The 17,936-nt window shown below is 43.3% G+C and overlaps 1 protein-coding gene across 3 annotated transcripts in view; it reads left to right on the top strand.

Moving 5' to 3' along the window:
- The window catches only part of SLIT3 (slit guidance ligand 3), a 1,129,203-nt gene that overhangs the window by 1,029,592 nt on the left and 81,675 nt on the right, over positions 1 to 17,936 (top strand). For all 3 annotated transcript variants that reach the window (XM_063928289.1, XM_063928288.1, XM_063928290.1), the window contains one exon: positions 15,767 to 15,891. In XM_063928289.1, coding sequence (XP_063784359.1) covers positions 15,767 to 15,891 — 125 coding nt within the window. The remainder of the gene's footprint in view (positions 1 to 15,766; positions 15,892 to 17,936) is intronic.

Below are 17,936 nucleotides of genomic sequence, written 5' to 3'. Positions count from 1 at the left end.
ATCCATACTAACTTGTTACCCAGGTGTGGATGCTAATTATTTTTTTGGGGGTGTGAAATATATATCTTCAATAGTAAGTAATCTATGGAGATGAAGGAGATACACAGATGCAATGGCGTATCTATAATGAGTGCAGTGTGTGCGGTGCACACGGGCCCCTGGGTCCAGAGGGGCCTACACCACACACACTGCACCCATTTCTTCTATACTTACCTTTCTAGTGTCCATCGGTGTCCGTGTGTGGGCCCCATCCTCTCCCTTAGCCGGCATCGCTGCTGTTAGCGGCACTAGAGGCTCTGGCACAGTGTCAGAGTCTACAGCGCATGCGCAGGTCTCCGAAAAAATGGCGCTGTAGACTCTGGCACTTTGCCCGAGTCTCTAGTGTTCAGAGAGCTAACAGCGGCGCTGCCGGCTACGGGAGAGGAGGAGGCCCACACACGGAGACTGCACACGGGTCCCCTCCTCTCTAGATATGCCGCTGCACAGATGCATGATCCTATGGTTACAAGAGCCTGTGCTGTACCATAATTGGTCTCACCAACTACGTTAACTTTAACCCTTCATTCTAAATTGTAAGCAGGGCCCTCTTAACCCTCTCTCTAACTCCAACACTTTCTGCGTTAACTTTTTATGTATGTGTCCTGTTTCATATATAGTGTATTTTACATGTGATTTGCTATTCCCACTGTCAGACGCTGCGTAGTTTTTGTGTCGCTTTACAAATAGGCAGTGATGATGATGATGATGATGATGATGATGCAGTACATGCTTATACACATTTTTATAAAATAGGCTTAAATGTTTCTTTAAAACAATTACAAAATCGACTTCTTTCAAACAATTGAATGTCCATTCATCTCCTGTACCCACCTGCTTGCTTACCATGCAGAGTCAGAGAGATGGCACAAATGTTTTATTACAATAGTATGTGCAGTGCTTACCGCTATATGTAGTAGTAAGGCTATAAGGATTGACAACAATGCAATGTGTAATTCCATGTCAGAATTTTTTTTGCAAACTATATGATAACACGTCACTTCCAGCTCTCGCAACTTCTGCCGTCATACCAGACTCTACTTCTTTACTGTCTTAATGTAACTGCTGTAGTGTATGAGTATAAAAGCATTACTTCAGCATAGCTCCCAGTGGGTGATACTTGACAGTTCCATGAATGAAAGGTGAAGCACCCACATAGTCTATCAATGTGCTAATGGAAATGAGACTACCTATCTGTTTTTATTGCATTTGGCCAACTGTGTTTCTCAGTAGTGTGTTAGGAGTCAGGACACACAGGTGAAGCCTTTGTAGTGGAAAGCATTCCCAGAGAACCTAGCGCCTACGTGTGGACGGTTTTTCCATCTCACTTTCTGACATCCACCTTGAATCACCATTCATCCTGAGTCATTTAGCTCTTTGCCTAAGAGTGAATTGCAATTAGTTCATTTATATTTTATAGTATCCTACTCCAAAAGCCAATGCAGGAAATTAAAATTGTGTCTGTAGAAAGCACATCTCCCTGGAATTAACACTTAAGAAACCTTTTAACTTAAGTCTGCTCTGCTGCCCCATTCTGAGGATGATTCCGATATGCCTAGAAAAATGATGCTACACAGAGCAGATACAGTATCAGTGCATAAATACTTGAATTAAACTCACAGTGAAATACTTATAAATCAGATGGCACATCAGTAGCAAGTATTGTGAAAGCAAAAAAGATGGCTTTTAGGAAATACAAGTAGACACAAAATAATGAAGACAAAGAGATAGATATATCTTGTTAGACAGAAGGAGACTAAGGGCCATATGCAATTGCGGTCGAATTGCTGCAAATGTCAAAAAACGGGGCATTTTCGACAAAAAAAAACCTGTCGAATCGGATTCCACAATGCAATGCAGTACTTTTCGTCAAAAAAACTGCCGTTTCAGATTCGACTTTTTGCAGTTCGACATTTTCAAAATTCGACATGTCTGCAATGGAAAAATGCGGCTTTTCGACAACAGTATATTCAATTGAAGAATGTCAATTCGACAACAGTGCTTTTCGACAGTCATTTCGTCAATTTCAGTCCACCTCATTTTGCTGTCGTGATCTAATAAAATGTTTTAAAACATGTTTTTTTTGTGTGTTTTTTTTTTGATTGCTAGTAGAAGGGATTATATACTTGGTTTGTCTATTTAGGAGCCACAAGTATTATTTAATATTTTTTTTTTAAAGAATATTTTTTTTTTTTACTGACTAAAATAATTTCGAGAGATCAGAGCATGTTTTTCAGTGGGAATGGGTAACATAGGTAAGTATGTGTGTGTCGGTGTGCATGTATGTAATAAAGTTATACTGTCACGGTGTGTGTGTACTGTTTTTATTTGTTTTGTTTTTTTGCAGTAGAACTACAGGTACCAGCGGGCCCATTTCCCCCCGCATGCTGGTACTTGTGGTTCTCCAAGTAGCAGCTTGCGGGGGATGCTTGCTAGGACTTGTAGTTCTGCTACAAAAAACAATATTCTTTTTTTGGACACTTGGCTATCAGCCTCCCATCTGCCGCCCTTTGATGGGGGGGACAGCCTCGGGCTTCACCCCTGGCCCTTAGGTGGCTGGAGGGGGGGGGGACCCCTTGATTTAAGGGGTTCCCACTCCTCCAGGGTACCCTGGCCAGGGGTGACTAGTTGGGGATTTAATGCCACGGCCGCAGGGACCGGTATAAAAGTGTCCCCCCAGCTGTGGCATTATCTCTCTAGCTAGTGGAGCCCGGTGCTGGTGTGAAAAATATGGGGGACCCCTACATCTTTTGTCCCCCGTATTTTTGGCAACAGGACCGGACGCAGAGCCCGGTGCTGGTTGTTAAAATATGGGGGAACCCTTGTCATTTTTCCCCCGTATTTTTACAACCAGGACCGTCTCAAAGAGCCCGAGGCTGGTTATGCTTAGGAGGGGGGACCCCACGCAATTTTTTTCAGGGTTTTTTTAACACTTTTGTGCCGTCCATGAAGTCGAATCCAGGACGCACACTATCGTCAATTGGTCCGTTTTTCGACAGCGGGACTGTCGAATCCGTTTTTTATTGAATATGTCGAATTCGGGTCCCGGCGGCCGGGATTCGACTGTCGAATTGTGTCGAATCCAAAAACGGTCGAATTCCAGCCGGAATTCGACCGCAGTTGCATATACCCCAAAGAATGTAATCACATGTGCAAAGGCACAAGCTGAGGAGAAAATGGCCCAGTCAGTGAAGTAAAGGAGGCAAAACTTTTTTTTAGGCATATAAGCGAAAAGAGAAAAGCAAAAGGTGGGAGACAATGAAATAGCAGATAATCTTAATAATTATTTTTGCTCAGTATTTACTACTAGAAGAAAGGGGAAGGGGCCACAGTTACGTTGCAGGGATATTCAGAAAAATGAAACAAGTACATTTACAGAGGAGAAGGTCCTAACAGAACTCTCAAGCTGAAAGTGGATAAATCAATGGGGCCAGATGGGATACATTCAAAGATACTAAAAGAGCTTTAAGTGGTGCTGGTGGCACCATTAACAGAATGATTCAACCAGTCACTAGCTACAGGAGTAATTCCAGAGGACTGGAAAAGTGCAAACGTAGTCCCACTGCACAAAAATGGAAGCAAGGAAGAGGCAAGCAACAACCGACTAGTGATGAAAACACTCTTAAAAAAAATATAGATTATCTCAAATCCAGCAATTTAAAATATCCCAAGCAAGCATGGTTTCACGGGGGGGGAAGATCATGTCAAACAAACCTTATTGACTTTTTTTTAGACATAAGGATATCCTTACAAAGAAATAAGGATCAAATAAGGTTTGAGATAAAAATATAGTAAAAAAAAAGGGGCAGAATAGATGGGCCAAGTGGTTCTTATCTGCCATCAAATTCTATGTTTTCTGTATAAATCACCTTTATGAGCCCTATTATTCCCGCTATGTGAGTATCATTATTAAGCTGCAGACGTAAAGTCAACAGAGTAACCTAAAAATAAGCTGATATTTATTATAGTTTAACGAGGCTTTATTACAGTGTAACTTTTTCCTCATTAGTATTGCAAGTGCACATCCCCGACTTAACAGTGTTATATAAAATGCTCTATAAAGCAAATGTTGCAGTACTTTTTTATTATCAAGAGGAGAAACTGCTGCTTGTTTCAATTAAATATATAAAAATAAAATGAAAACCAGTGGCCTGGAAGCTCTATGATCTCTGAGCCTGGATTTGGCTAAAAAAATTAGCTAAAAATTCATTGATATAAAACACGTATGGGTGACTGGATGGTCACTCATTAAGTGCATTCAGTGTTAGACATACCCGCATCGCCAAACACACAACAGGTCTACAGGATTCTGCAGGCTATTGTTGTCTTGTTAGAAGAAATTAAGGAGGTCATCTCACCTGTGATATTCTAGGCACAATTCTGTTATTTTAATGTGATTGCAGATAAACACGTAGAATGTATAATGATTCAGGTCATGCTTGATCACCTCATTGCTCCAGGAAATTGCAATTGATCTTCTGTTTGAGCAATGCTGTACTACCTGCAGTATTGAAAGAGATTTGCATTGTGTTTTTTCAAGGGAAGGATCTGTGCTGCCACTTGTTATAATGAATTTGCTTTTTCCTTTTGTTATTTTTAATGTGGATACCAGGGCACAGCCTAGGGTTGGTATTATTGGAAGCTCTAGGGTACTCCATTAGGACGTTAGTATAAAGTACTGAATGGTAGGGTAAGTGCAGTTCATTAATTGTAAAGTGGCAGGGCTACAATAAGCAGAAATGGGTCGATTCCATTAACTGTGAGTCAGCATGCACCGCGAGTTATGTGGCACAACCTCGTAGAATTTTGTTCACATCACCGCAGGGCAACATAAAAAAATCTGTAAATTCTGGGTGAGATGGTGTTGAGTTTATGTACCGCTGTTGGCGTTTCCATGCCATCAGTGGCGGATCCAGGGGGGTGGAGGGCACTCGGGCCCGTGCCCCCCCTGTCATTTGTGGCCTCCGTCCCCCAGCGCTGGCGCCGCACAGGGAGATGACGGGCGCCTGCTGAGATTGTGTTACCAGCGGGCGCCCGTCTCCCTGCACAGCGGCAGTCATGACATCTCTCTCAGAGTGCTGACTGAGGAGCGGACGCCAAGAGGACTGCAGCGGTCTGGAAGCGGGAACGGGGCTTGGTAAGTAGGATGTTTTTTTCTTCCTTAGTGCAGCGGGGGCATCTACTGGGGGCAAACTACGGGGGGACATTACTACTGGGGGGTATCAACAAGGGGCATTACTACTGGGGGCAAACTACTGTGGGCATTATTACTGGGTGGCATCTACTGGGGCATTACTACTGTGGGGGCATTACTACTGGGGGACATTTTTACTGGGGGCCATCTGCTGGAGGCATTATTACTGGGGGGACATCTACTGCGGGCATTACTACTGGGGGGTCATCTATTGGGGGCAAACTCCTAGGGGGCATTACTACTGGGGGAAAACTACTGGAGGACATTATTACTGGGGGCAAACTACTGGGGAACATTATTACTTGGGGGGCATCTACTGGGGGCAAACTACTGGGGGACATTATTACTGGGGGCCAACTACAAAGGGGCTAAGTACTGGGGGCATACTACAGGAGGGCATTACAACTGGCGGCGTAACTACAGGGGCATTACTACTGGCGGCTTAACTACAGGGGCATTACTACTTGGGGGCTAAACTACAGGGGGGGGCAAACTACTGGGGGCATAACTACAGGGGCCAAACTACTGGGGGCTAAACTACAATGGGGCATAACTACAGGGGCTAAATTACAATGGGGCAAACTACAGGGGGGCATTACTACTGGTGGCTAAACTACAAGCAGGCATTACCACTGGGAGGCTAAACTAAAGGGGCGGGGGTAAACTACTGGGGTCATAATTACAGGGGCATTACCACTGGGGGCATAACTACTAGGGCGCTAAATGACTGGGGGCATTACTACAGGCAACATTACTACTGGGGGCAATACGGGCATTGCATAAGGGTCACCACTACTATGGGGTCTATATAAGGTGCACTACCAGTACAGTGGTCATTGCATAATGAGTGCTACAACTGTGGGCATTGTATAAGAAGCGCCACCTCACATGCACCGAGGCCGCACGCAAATGTACTTGCCCCTTCCATGGTGCCCCCCCCTATCATTTTCTTCTGGATCCGCCCCTGCATGCCACTATAATGCTTCATTGCCCTGCTTGTGGCTAATTGAAATGACCCCTTAAACACATTGGGGTGGATTCAATTAGCATACCTACCAACTGTCTCGATTCCAGTGGAGCAGTCTCGCTATTTGAACAATGTCCCATCTACTGGCCACAGTGTCACACTTGCGGTGGGTAAGGTTGTGGGAGTGTTTGATCACCGCTGCTCTACAAAGCAGCGAGTGATCCCTGAATAGATGCTATGGGCACAAGCATGTTATCTAAACAATGCAGACAGTCAAGCCATGAAGCTGCCCAGCTACTCGAGGAGGGCTGGGCACCCCCCCCATATAGACAACCCTCATATGGCAGCAATGCCACGCCCTCCACATGATGCCACACCCATCCCACCTGAGGCCACACACCCTTTTTTAGGTGGTATGAATTAGCCATGATTGGCGAAATGTGCCATTATAATGGCGTGGAAATGCCAGAAATGGCACATCCGCTCACCCTCATTCCACCCCAAATTTCACAGATTTTTGTTTGCAGTCCACAGCTACTGTGAGTGCATCATGTGCATGTGTAACACCCTGGGGTTGGCAGGTGTCTTAAGTGGTTGGAAGAGGTATCAGAGGTGTTTGTGGTTATGTGATGGACCCTTTCTCTAAGATGTTGTTGCTCGTATCTTGTTCCTTGTATGTGTTTCACAGAAGTAGGACAGATTGATATGCACACAGTGAATTCGATGACTGCAAAAAGTCCATCAGTAAGCTTCTTTTATTGTGCCACAAAAAATTCTGGATGGAAGGTGATTACAGGATACACGGCAATAATTAAACAATTACAATATGACAATAAAAGAAGACAATTATAATGAAGACTAAAATCTCTTTAGATGTTATTATGGAAATTGGGTTTTTAACTACAGCTCACAATATACTGGAACATTTAATAATTCAAGAATTCAATCAGTCTAATCACAGATGCATGTATATTCTGAGTAATAATATGACAAGAAAAAGACAATGAAGATGATTAGGAATATAATTGGAATAAAGAATTATTAATATTTCCCTAAATTTCCATAAATAAATTGTCCTAATCTTCACTGGCAATATTTGTTGGTGCTCATGGATCTTACAGTGCCACAGTGTTGCAATGAGGGCTGTGGTGTAATGGCACTAAAGAAATATTGATCCTGAGTTGAAGTTAGAAAATGTCACTGTACTCCAATGTTGCACAGGGATGTAGGTAACAAATGTAACACTGAGATTTGTATTAGATCACGTAACTACATGTAAATATACGCTGAACTACTCCTTCCGTAAGCCCGGTAAGTATATATCTAGCGTATTGATACCTTATTGTTGACAGGTGTTCCGACCTTCGGTTCTTCACAGAGAGACGAGTATGAATTACACACTGAGGACTGATGAAGAGAGCTTCTACGCAGTGTGTTTATTACCGGTTACTTCTTCCGTAGATCTCAATATCCTCGCAGACGCTCAACAATATAATAACATTGAGTAAACTATATATGGTGGCAACAATCAATAAAAGTAAAAATATTTTTTATTGTACTGGAACTCTCGTCTTTGTTTCTTTTGTCCTTCGTTCCACTAGGTTGCCTAAATACAAAAGGTTATCGCAATTTCTGTGACATTAAACTCTACAATAGGCTAAAATGCATAATATATTCCGTGAAAGTTAGATCAACTAGTGTGGCTTAAGCCAACTGTATGAGTAAATACCTGACTCCCAATATAAAGTCCTTGCCGGCTTATCTGGTACTCGTTTCCTTTCGTTGTTGCACATTGGGGAATTCCTGAGTTTATTAACCAGTCTATGCCTCCGCTGAATGGGACTAGTGTCTCTTACGGCTAAATCCTTATTATCGATCTCTGGGGTGATGAATTACTTGGCTAGATCTCCAAAATTCCCTTTCTTGTAGGGATCTTGCTAACCTGTAAATGCGATTGTAATCCAGTAAGAACCTCAGGTACAGGTATATAACAATACAGCTGTTAGGATCCTATACTGTCCCTAACCGACAGCTGTGCGGACAGTAAGGGGATTATGAGCTAAAAGTTTCTTAACCCGAAGGTAAGTATTTCCAATGACGGTGGTAGGTGAGAAAAACAATAAATTCATGACCAGGTTTTAAGTGCCATGGGGGTGGTACTACTCAGTCTTCCTCTAGAAGTTTATCATAGATCCCTGCGGAAGTTAAACTTGCTGAGGGTGTATCGGATATTAGTAACTTTCAATCTCTGCCTGATGCAATAGAATCAGAGGCATATGGGTACACAGAACAGGTGATCCATCTACTCTATATTCCAATATGGCATCTGTTTCGCTACTGCTGCATCTCGGAGGGATTTATGATTTCGCATATGGCGCGCAATCAATAAATAGCTGTCACTGTAACTGCACCCATAAGCTCAAAGATTCACTCTGGATGTGTGTGATAAGATGCTGGGCTGAATAAGTATAGCTTCACTGTCAGTTTTATTATAGATGCTCGGAGCAGCACGTCTTATACAGCTACTCCGGATCCACCTCCCAGCCTGCCTCCTGTCTATCTCAATGCTGCTGCCCTGTTGTCACTCACGGTTGTAGGCCACCTCCTCTGGCTGCTTAGTGTAGAGTAGCGCTGCCTTAAGCCTGCCCAGCGGGAGTTGTCCTCCCTGGAGTCCCGCTGCTGACACCTCCTCCGGCTGCACAGAGCACCGCCCAGGGGTGCCTCCTCCGATCCGCCCAGCGGGAGAAGTGACTCTGGGCGATGTCCCCTCTGCAAGCTCACTCCAGGACCGCACGTTACCGGTGCTGCCAGAGGGCTCTCTGAAATCGTCTCCACCAGGTAGTCTTTAAGATGGCTGTGGCATCTGTGTATCTGCACAAGGCCTGCCGGTGTCTGGTTACTCATCCTCGCTATCCCGGTTCTCTTCACCAACTGGAAGCACCCCACTGCCTTTGCTCTGCAGCACTGCTCTCAATCAGCCTGCAATACCACCAAGCTCTCACCATACAGTTTTTCAGCACCGCTCCTCGATACACGCCTGCTCGCCGCAATGGTTTCCCCCCCAACTCCACTATCCACGCCTTCTTTTCCCCACAATGCTCCGCTTGTTCTCTGCACCATTCAATACGATCCTGCCACTTCAGAAAAACAGAACACGTGACCTGGCTCTCGTCAGTGTCTTAACCCCTGCTGTACAAGCCATGGAAACGTCAGGTGCAAACATTTCCATATATGTTTTAAAGGGGCATAAACAATTTTTCCAGGGCGAAAAATTTACTGGCGAGGTGATCTGCCTTGTGGCTAATTAAATCCGACGCCATGGATACAAGAGACATAGGGGTATATGCAATTGCGGTCGAATTCGCGGCAATTTTCGCCGTTTTTTAATTCGACTCAATTCGACAGGTGAATCCCGGAAGGTGGCTTCCGGAATTCACCATATTCAATGAAAAACGGATTCGCCAGAGTCGCGGGCGAAAATCGGCCGATTTGGCGGATTTTGCCGCGATTTTAAAAAACGGTAAAAAAACGTGAAAAACCCGAAAAAAAAATGGCGTGGGGTCCCCCCTCCAAAGCATAACCAGCCTCGGGCTCATCGAGCTGGTCCTGGTTCTAAAAATGCAAGGGAAAAATTGGCCAGGGATCCCCCGTATTTTTAAAACCAGCACCGGGCTCTGCGCCTGGTGCTGGTGCCAAAAATACGGGGGACAAAAAGAGTAGGGGTCCCCCGTATTTTTAACACCAGCATCGGGCTCCACTAGCTGGACAGATAATGCCACAGCCGGGGGTCACTTTTATGCCGTGCCCTGCGGCCGTGGCATTAAATATCCAACTAGTCACCCCTGGCCGGGGTACCCTGGGGGAGTGGGGACCCCTTCAATCAAGGGGTCCCCCCCCCAGCCACCCAAGGGCCAGGGGTGAAGCCCGAGGCTGTCCCCCCCCCATCCAATGGGCTGCGGATGGGGGGGCTGATAGCCTTTTGTGATAATAAAAAGATATTGTTTTTTCCAGCAGTACTACAAGTCCCAGCAAGCCTCCCCCGCAAGCTGGTACTTGGAGAACCACAAGTACCAGCATGCGGGAGAAAAACGGGTCCGCTGGTACCTGTAGTACTACTGGGAAAAAAATACCCAAATAAAAACAGGACACACACACCTTGATAGTAAAACTTTATTACACACTACCGACACACACATACTTACCTATGTTGACACGCCGACTGCCACGGTCTCCGACGATCCGAGGGTACCTGTGAAAACATTATACTCACCTTCCAGCGTCCAGAGATAAATCCACGTCCAGAGAGTAAAATCCACGTACTTGTTTTAAAAAAAAAAACCGCAAATACCCGCTCCATACCGGACTAGAAAGGGGTCCAATGCTTTCACATCAGACCCCTTTCTCCCGAATGCCGGGACATCACGTGACTCCTGTCACTGACGTCCCTTCAGCCAATCAGGAAGCGCTACTTCCGTGGCGCTCACCTGATTGGCTGTGCGCTGTCTGTACTGTGACAGCGCATCGCAAAGCCGCTCCATTACTTTCAATGGTGGGAACTTTGCGGGTAGCGGTGGGGTCACCCGCCGGTCAGCCGCTGACCGGCGGGTGACCTCACCGCTAGCCGCTAAGTTCCCACCATTGAATATAATGGAGGGAGCTGTGCGATGCGCTGTCACAGTACAGACAGCGCTCAGCCAATCAGGTGAGCGCAACGAAGTTGCGCTTCCTGATTGGCTTAGAGACCTTTCTGTGACAGCTGTCACTGACAGGTCTCATTCGTGGAAAGGTGTCCCATGTGTCAGCATGGGACCCCTTTCAGTCCGTTATGGAGCGGGTATTTGCGTTTTTTTATTTTTAACAAGTACGTGGATTTATCTCTGGACCATGGCTGAGGTGAGTATATTGATCTTTTTTTTCAGGTATCCGTGGATTCTACATGGAGAAGAGGACCGATGTCGGCGTGTGAACATAGGTAAGTATGTGTGTGTCGGTACTGTGTAATAAAGTTTTACTGTCGACGGTGTGTGTGTCCTGTTTTTATTTGGGTATTTTTTTCCCAGTAGTACTACAGGTACCAGCGGGCCCGTTTTTCTCCCGCATGCTGGTACTTGTGGTTCTCCAAGTACCAGCTTGCGGGGGAGGCTTGCTGGGACTTGTAGTACTACTGGAAAAAACAATATCTTTTTATTATCACAAAAGGCTATCAGCCCCCCCATCCGCAGCCCATTGGATGGGGGGGACAGCCTCGGGCTTCACCCCTGGCCCTTGGGTGGCTGGGGGGGGGGACCCCTTGATTGAAGGGGTCCCCACTCCCCCAGGGTACCCCGGCCAGGGGTGACTAGTTGGATATTTGATGCCACGGCCGCAGGGCACGGCATAAAAGTGACCCCCGGCTGTGGCATTATCTGTCCAGCTAGTGGAGCCCGATGCTGGTGTTAAAAATACGGGGGACCCCTACTCTTTTTGTCCCCCGTATTTTTGGCACCAGCACCAGGCGCAGAGCCCGGTGCTGGTTTTAAAAATACGGGGGAACCCCTGTCAATTTTTTCCCCGCATTTTTAGAACCAGGACCAGCTCGAAGAGCCCGAGGCTGGTTATGCTTTGGAGGGGGGACCCCACGCCATTTTTTTTTTTATGATTTCACTGTTCCAGCATAAAAAAAAAAAAAAAAAAAAATAATATTTTAAAAAATATATAAATAATATTTGTGCCTCCAAAAAAAAAAAAAAAAAGTACCTAATCCCTTCTAATATAAATAGATCTGCTATTCCCCCCCAAAAAAAACACAAAAAAAAAATGTTTAAATTTTTTTTATTTGTTTTCACCCTCCAAAGTGTGGCGGATTGAAAATGACGAATTTGCTGTCTAAAAGCACTGCTGTCGAATTTCCAAACTTGAATTGAATATGCTTTGGTCGAATTGCAGCACTTGTATCATTGCAGAAAAGTCGAATTTGCAAAAATTCGAATTTCAAAAAGTCGAATTTTGAAAGTCCGTTTTTTGGTCGGAAAGCACTGAATTGCATAGGCGATTTTTTTTTTTGGTCGAAAATGACCCGAAATTCGACAATTTCGGGAATTCGACCGCAATTGCATATACCCCATAAACATCAAAACACAAATGATAAAATCACATGTTGTACATTGTTTTGAATTTTGAAACCATATCTCAATGCAATTTACCTAAAGTGAGCTCTCATTCCAACAGAGGGTACTGTTGGGGATTAGTCTTACTGTAGTGACCAAACAAGGCCATTTTGGATGATTCTTACGAGATATATAACAGATACATTAGATATAACTAGTAAAATGGTATACAATTTAGACACGACCTCTGGATAAAATGAATAGAAACAATAACCTTAACCCTAGCAGATTGTGAATGCTCAATAGAAGGTATTGTCCATCCCTTTTGTAAATTGACAGTGCATGTAGGATTGCAGTTGTACTTAATCCATGCTGATGCTGTCCTGCATGTTTTTACTCTTACTAAATAAACTCCTAAATGTTAAAAGTTATTTATTCTTGGTTCCATAGAAAAAGTAGTGCACAAGAAAACCGTTAATGTCTCACAGACCAGCTGTTTGCCTTTGCAGGGCCATACGTCACCTAACACTACTGTACATGTTATTACTAATCACAGCATACTCTAGACTACCACATTTACATTTCTCTTGAAATACCCTTGTACCAGAGAGATGTTTACCAGGTCTAGGCACCAGGCCTCATGCATACTGTCCGAGGTCATTTTAAAAATAGATTTTTTTTTACGTTATTCATTTTCGATAGATTTACAACAAATATTTGTGTGACACACCCGTATAGCTTTAGTAAGCACAATCTGCAGTACTTGTCATTTTGTTCTGTGCACTAAAGATGAGTTTCACAGATACAGTATATATCAAAGTGTGATATTCTGGTAATACAGTCTTTCAGTTCTGCATTAGTTCTGCCATTCTATGGTATTTCACAATGTCTTATAATTATGTTTAGGAGCACATACAATCAAATTCCTCTAACATGCAAAACTTCTTGCCCACATAAGGAACGGAGAGGAATATTTAGTGGAATAGTCATCTCTAAGTGTGTGTGTGTGTGATAGTTGTGACTATGAATGAGGTGATGAACTGGCGCCAGCTCTTTGAAGACTTGTGCTTGCCTTCTACCTTGCTTTAACCTGAAAATGTAAAAATAGTAACAGAAAAATTATGAACCTAAAATATTGTGTAGTAGTAATACAATATTTTTTCCTCTATTTATAAGGAAGAATAATTCATAGTTTCATACTCACATGTTCACTGGGGTGCAGTACACAAAAGATAGGGCTATCAATCCAGCATCCATAATAGAAAAAATTATGGTTACCCTCACAAAATTTTCTCCAAAAAGTTCCAAAGATTTTTTTCAGCACATTGCATTGGAAATATCAGAAGACATTTTGGACCTTATGTAGGTCTTACATAAGATCCTTCATGAGGACCAAATCATTGGTTGTTATCAAGTCAAGCATCTATAATAGAATAAACCAGTGGTTCTCAAACTGTGTGCCGTGGCACCCTGGGGTGTGTTTCTCAAACTGTGTGCAGTGGCACCCTGGGGTGTGTGGTTCTCAAACTGTGTGCCGTGGCACCCTGGGGTGTGTTTCTCAAACTGTGTGCAGTGGCACCCTGGGGTGTGTGGTTCTCAAACTGTGCGCAGTGGCACCCTGGGGTGTGTGGTTCTCAAACTGTGTGCAGTGGTACCCTGGGGTGCGTGGTTCTCAAACTGTGTGCCGTGGCACCCTGGAGTGCCTCAGGATACTTGTAGGGGTGCCTTGGATTGGTGGTCCAGGACCAATTAAAATTATTTATGGTCAATGTAATAGGCAAAACCAGTGCTGGTGGCTGCCAATCATAAAATATGTGGACAAACAGAAACAAACCTTGCCCCTCACCACACAACTGAACCTAAGGATGACATATAAACACAATTTTTACATACTTTATGATAATGTCGATTTTATCTAAAACATAAAGCTGCGGCCGCTGGACTTAATATTCACTCTACGTACCTTTAACGCTATTTACGTAATGAGTCCCGTACAATGTACGGACTCTGCGTACAAACGCCGCGCTGAAGGTACAAAGTAACCGCAGCGCGTACACACCCAATTGATAACGCTTTTAAACCTTATACAGATAATCAATACAATAATCAATACACTTAAAACCTTATGCAACAATGCAGTGTGATGCTATTACACTTTAAACCTTATGCAGCGCTGACGGTACAAAGTACCCGCAGCGCGTACACACACTTTTGAATCTTATACAGTAAGGCAATGTAATACACTTTAAACCCTAGCAGGGAAAAGAGGAAACAACACCGATTTGTAGTTAAACACTGGGTTCCGACACCACAGAGTAATCTGAAAGGGTGTTTAACAATACAAATTATGCACTACAATACAACAGAGTAAATGGCTACAGTCAATGTACGTACGTGAGAATATTTTGCATGCGCTTCCCGGTCCGGTCCTCCGCTATCAGGTTGAAAGCGTTGAGAGTCTTGTGTGACCAAGCCTGCTGCAGGCTCTCTTTATTCACTTCATCCAAAACATAACACAATGGATACTGTAATCCATTTGTCCATTGGGCACAGGGATGGTCATTTACAGTACAGGAGAGGTCATAGGTCTGTTTGAATAGGTGGGCGATGTCTTTCTTAACTGCTCTTGTGGGTGGTCTCCTCTGGATTCCCCCCCGCATACATAATATACAGTAAATACAGTTTATATCTATATTCTATTTCTGCACATAACTATCAGCAGGAACATGCGATCTTCCGCAGACCAACACCGGAATGTTTCCCTTAAAATTGCCTACAGCTGGATACCAAACATCACCTTATAACCTTAGTCTGTACCCTCTTATCCTGCAAAGGTGAATCCCTTTGTTCTGCAACCATTTAAACAGCTATAACTTTCTGATGTGGTGTAAGGAGACTATGTGTACATTGTGCACTATTTGGATTAAATATGTAATGTGTTTTGATAGCTCTCCATGCATTCACAAACTCCGCCGTAAATACCCATACCACGCGCAGGACCGCGGGAGCGACCATCCGCAAATTGCGAGTATGTGCACGCACGGGAGAACAAGTACATGCGCAGAGGCCATCTGTGTGTGGTTTGTACGTGATGTGCGTACTGCAATATTTTTCGACTTTGACATTTACTAATTCTTTCTAAATATATCAATATGAAACTTTTGGTCTAGGGGTGCCATGAAAACAAATTCTGATACTTTTGGGCGCCCTGATTGAAAAACCTTTGGGAACCACTGGAATAAACGATGGGTACACTCACCACATTTTCTCAAAAAAGTTCAAAATGTTTATTCTACACATTGCACTGGAAATATCAGTGGTGCTACATGAGGACCGAAACGTTGGTTGATATTTCCAGTGCCATTTGCTGAATAAACATGAACTTTTTTGAGAAACGCTGTGAAGCTGCTCTGATGTATTTGTTAATAGAAATTCTACTTAACTGGTTTTTAATAGCTCTCTCTATGACTTCTTACTTTTCAGGTCCAGTGGACATCAGCATTGTGGCAAAGTGCAAGCCATGTTTTTCTAACCCCTGCAAAAACAATGGGACATGCACCAGTGACCCTCTGGAATCCTATCGTTGTACCTGTCCCTATGGATTTAAGGTAATTTATTTTTATGGTAAAATGTGCTTCCTACATACTTAAGTGACAATTGATCCATATACATGCTTTACTTATATGTAGTCTTTCTGCAATATTATGACACACGGGAAATATGTTATACATTTTATATATATATATATATATATATATATATAAAATATGCCCCTTATTAAAGCAATACTTTAATCTTTTTGTCTGTACGCAGCTTCACTTAGTCTGCTGATGCGACAAGTACCATGTCTGTTTGGACTTTTGCAGCCTGTTCAGAAGTGTGTGCACGGTTGTCCAGAAAATCTCTCTCTCTCTTTAATATATATATATATATATATATATATATATATATATCTCGATATATATAGATATATAGATATATAATATATTGCAATGATAAGGATCGTCACTCACATGTACTATTGCAGCTGCCCAGGTGCCTTTGTGATAAATGACCTTTGTGTATCTTGAGGACGTGGTTCTAGTAGCCCAGAAACGTTGATGGGGGAAAAAAAAGTCACTATTATATTTAAGAAGAGTCCCATAGTGCCGTGTCATATATTGAAGGACCTGCATGCCAGCAGTACCAAGATGCACCAGCACATATATATATATATATATATATATATATATATGTATGTATCTGCAACAGTTCACATGACCTCAGCAATTTGTCAACAGTTGTTTTTTTTGTACAAGGGTTAGTTCAATAAGTAAGGTAACAAGGCCTCTCGTGTGTAATGTTCCCTGTTTCATTCTAATTTCCCACTATGCCAGAGGATGTAGACCACTGCTTCCCCTCACGGCCATTGGACTATGCCTCATATAAGCCATACTGTCCCAACTTCAGTTGTAAAATGGCAGGGATAGCGGAAACATTGGCATGCATTGAGGTGTGTAATGTGATCAGATTTTTGCGTCACATCAGCAGCTGAAATTCATCGTCAATGTGTTGGCGTGCAGTGATAACGTCATGTCACAGAAACAGGTTTGGGTTTGGTGCACTGCTTTTGATAATCCAGCAAATATATTCTGTAGTTAGAGGAATTTTAATACAAAGGTCAAAGCAAATACATTGTAAGTAATCAAAAATAATGAAAGAGCAATATAAACTTAAGTGTGAACATTCCACATTTCCTTGTGAAAAAATACAGGAACTATTAAATTCCTTTCAGATCTCTGTAAGAGGTTTATCACAACTTGGGTTGTTTTTATTGAAACTAAAATTAGATACTAAAATATATATTTTTTCCTGTCTTTTACCATTGGTTAGATACTACAGGCGAAATGTAATAGCGTCCAAGATTTTCAGAGGTGCGGGATGCCGGGCGATCTCTGACATTTTTTTAAAGGGGCAGTCATGTGCAAGGCATGGTTTTACCTTGTAAGTGACTGCCCCTTTAAAAAAATGCCAGAGACAACCGGCATCTCGCACCCCGGCAATCTCGGACGCTATTACATCCCACATATCATCTAGCAGAGTGCCTGCTTTAGATGCTTGTTCACTTCAGTTGGTCAGGGACTGTATTATTAGTAAGGAGCACCCAGGGGAAAAAACACACAGATAGAGCACTCATAACACCAGCTCTGTGCTTACCACTGTGCCACAGTGCTATCCACAGTACGCAGTCCTCCACATACATCCTCCCACTACAGCCATCTCAGCTCAGCTGGCAGTGGCACTAGGCCAGTGCAGGGAGACTGGGCATACGTGACCCAGAATTGCCGGTCTTGTGTTTCCAAAACAGTAGAAATAATAAAAATGAAAAAACAAAACAAAACAAAACAAAAAACAGAATAAAGAATTTTTCTAATTTGAAAAGCAAAAGTAGCTTTAATTAAATTTTACAGCATTTTTGCTTTTGTATCACGACTGTTATCAGTTGAGATCCTGAGATGTACCGCCGCCGTTCCTTGTAAATAATCAATGGAGATTGCTGGCTGCAGGGCTTGATAAATAGGGCTAGTGAGAAGCACTGTATCTGGCAAATATAACCGTTTTTTGGTAGATGTGGGGCTCTTCTCCCTTTGATAAATAAGGACCTTGAACTGTC

The sequence above is a fragment of the Pseudophryne corroboree genome, chromosome 6, assembly GCF_028390025.1.
Source record: "Pseudophryne corroboree isolate aPseCor3 chromosome 6, aPseCor3.hap2, whole genome shotgun sequence".
Lineage (NCBI taxonomy): Eukaryota > Metazoa > Chordata > Amphibia > Anura > Myobatrachidae > Pseudophryne > Pseudophryne corroboree.
Note: the sequence above shows the minus strand (reverse complement) of the source record. Positions and strands in the feature narration are given on the sequence as shown.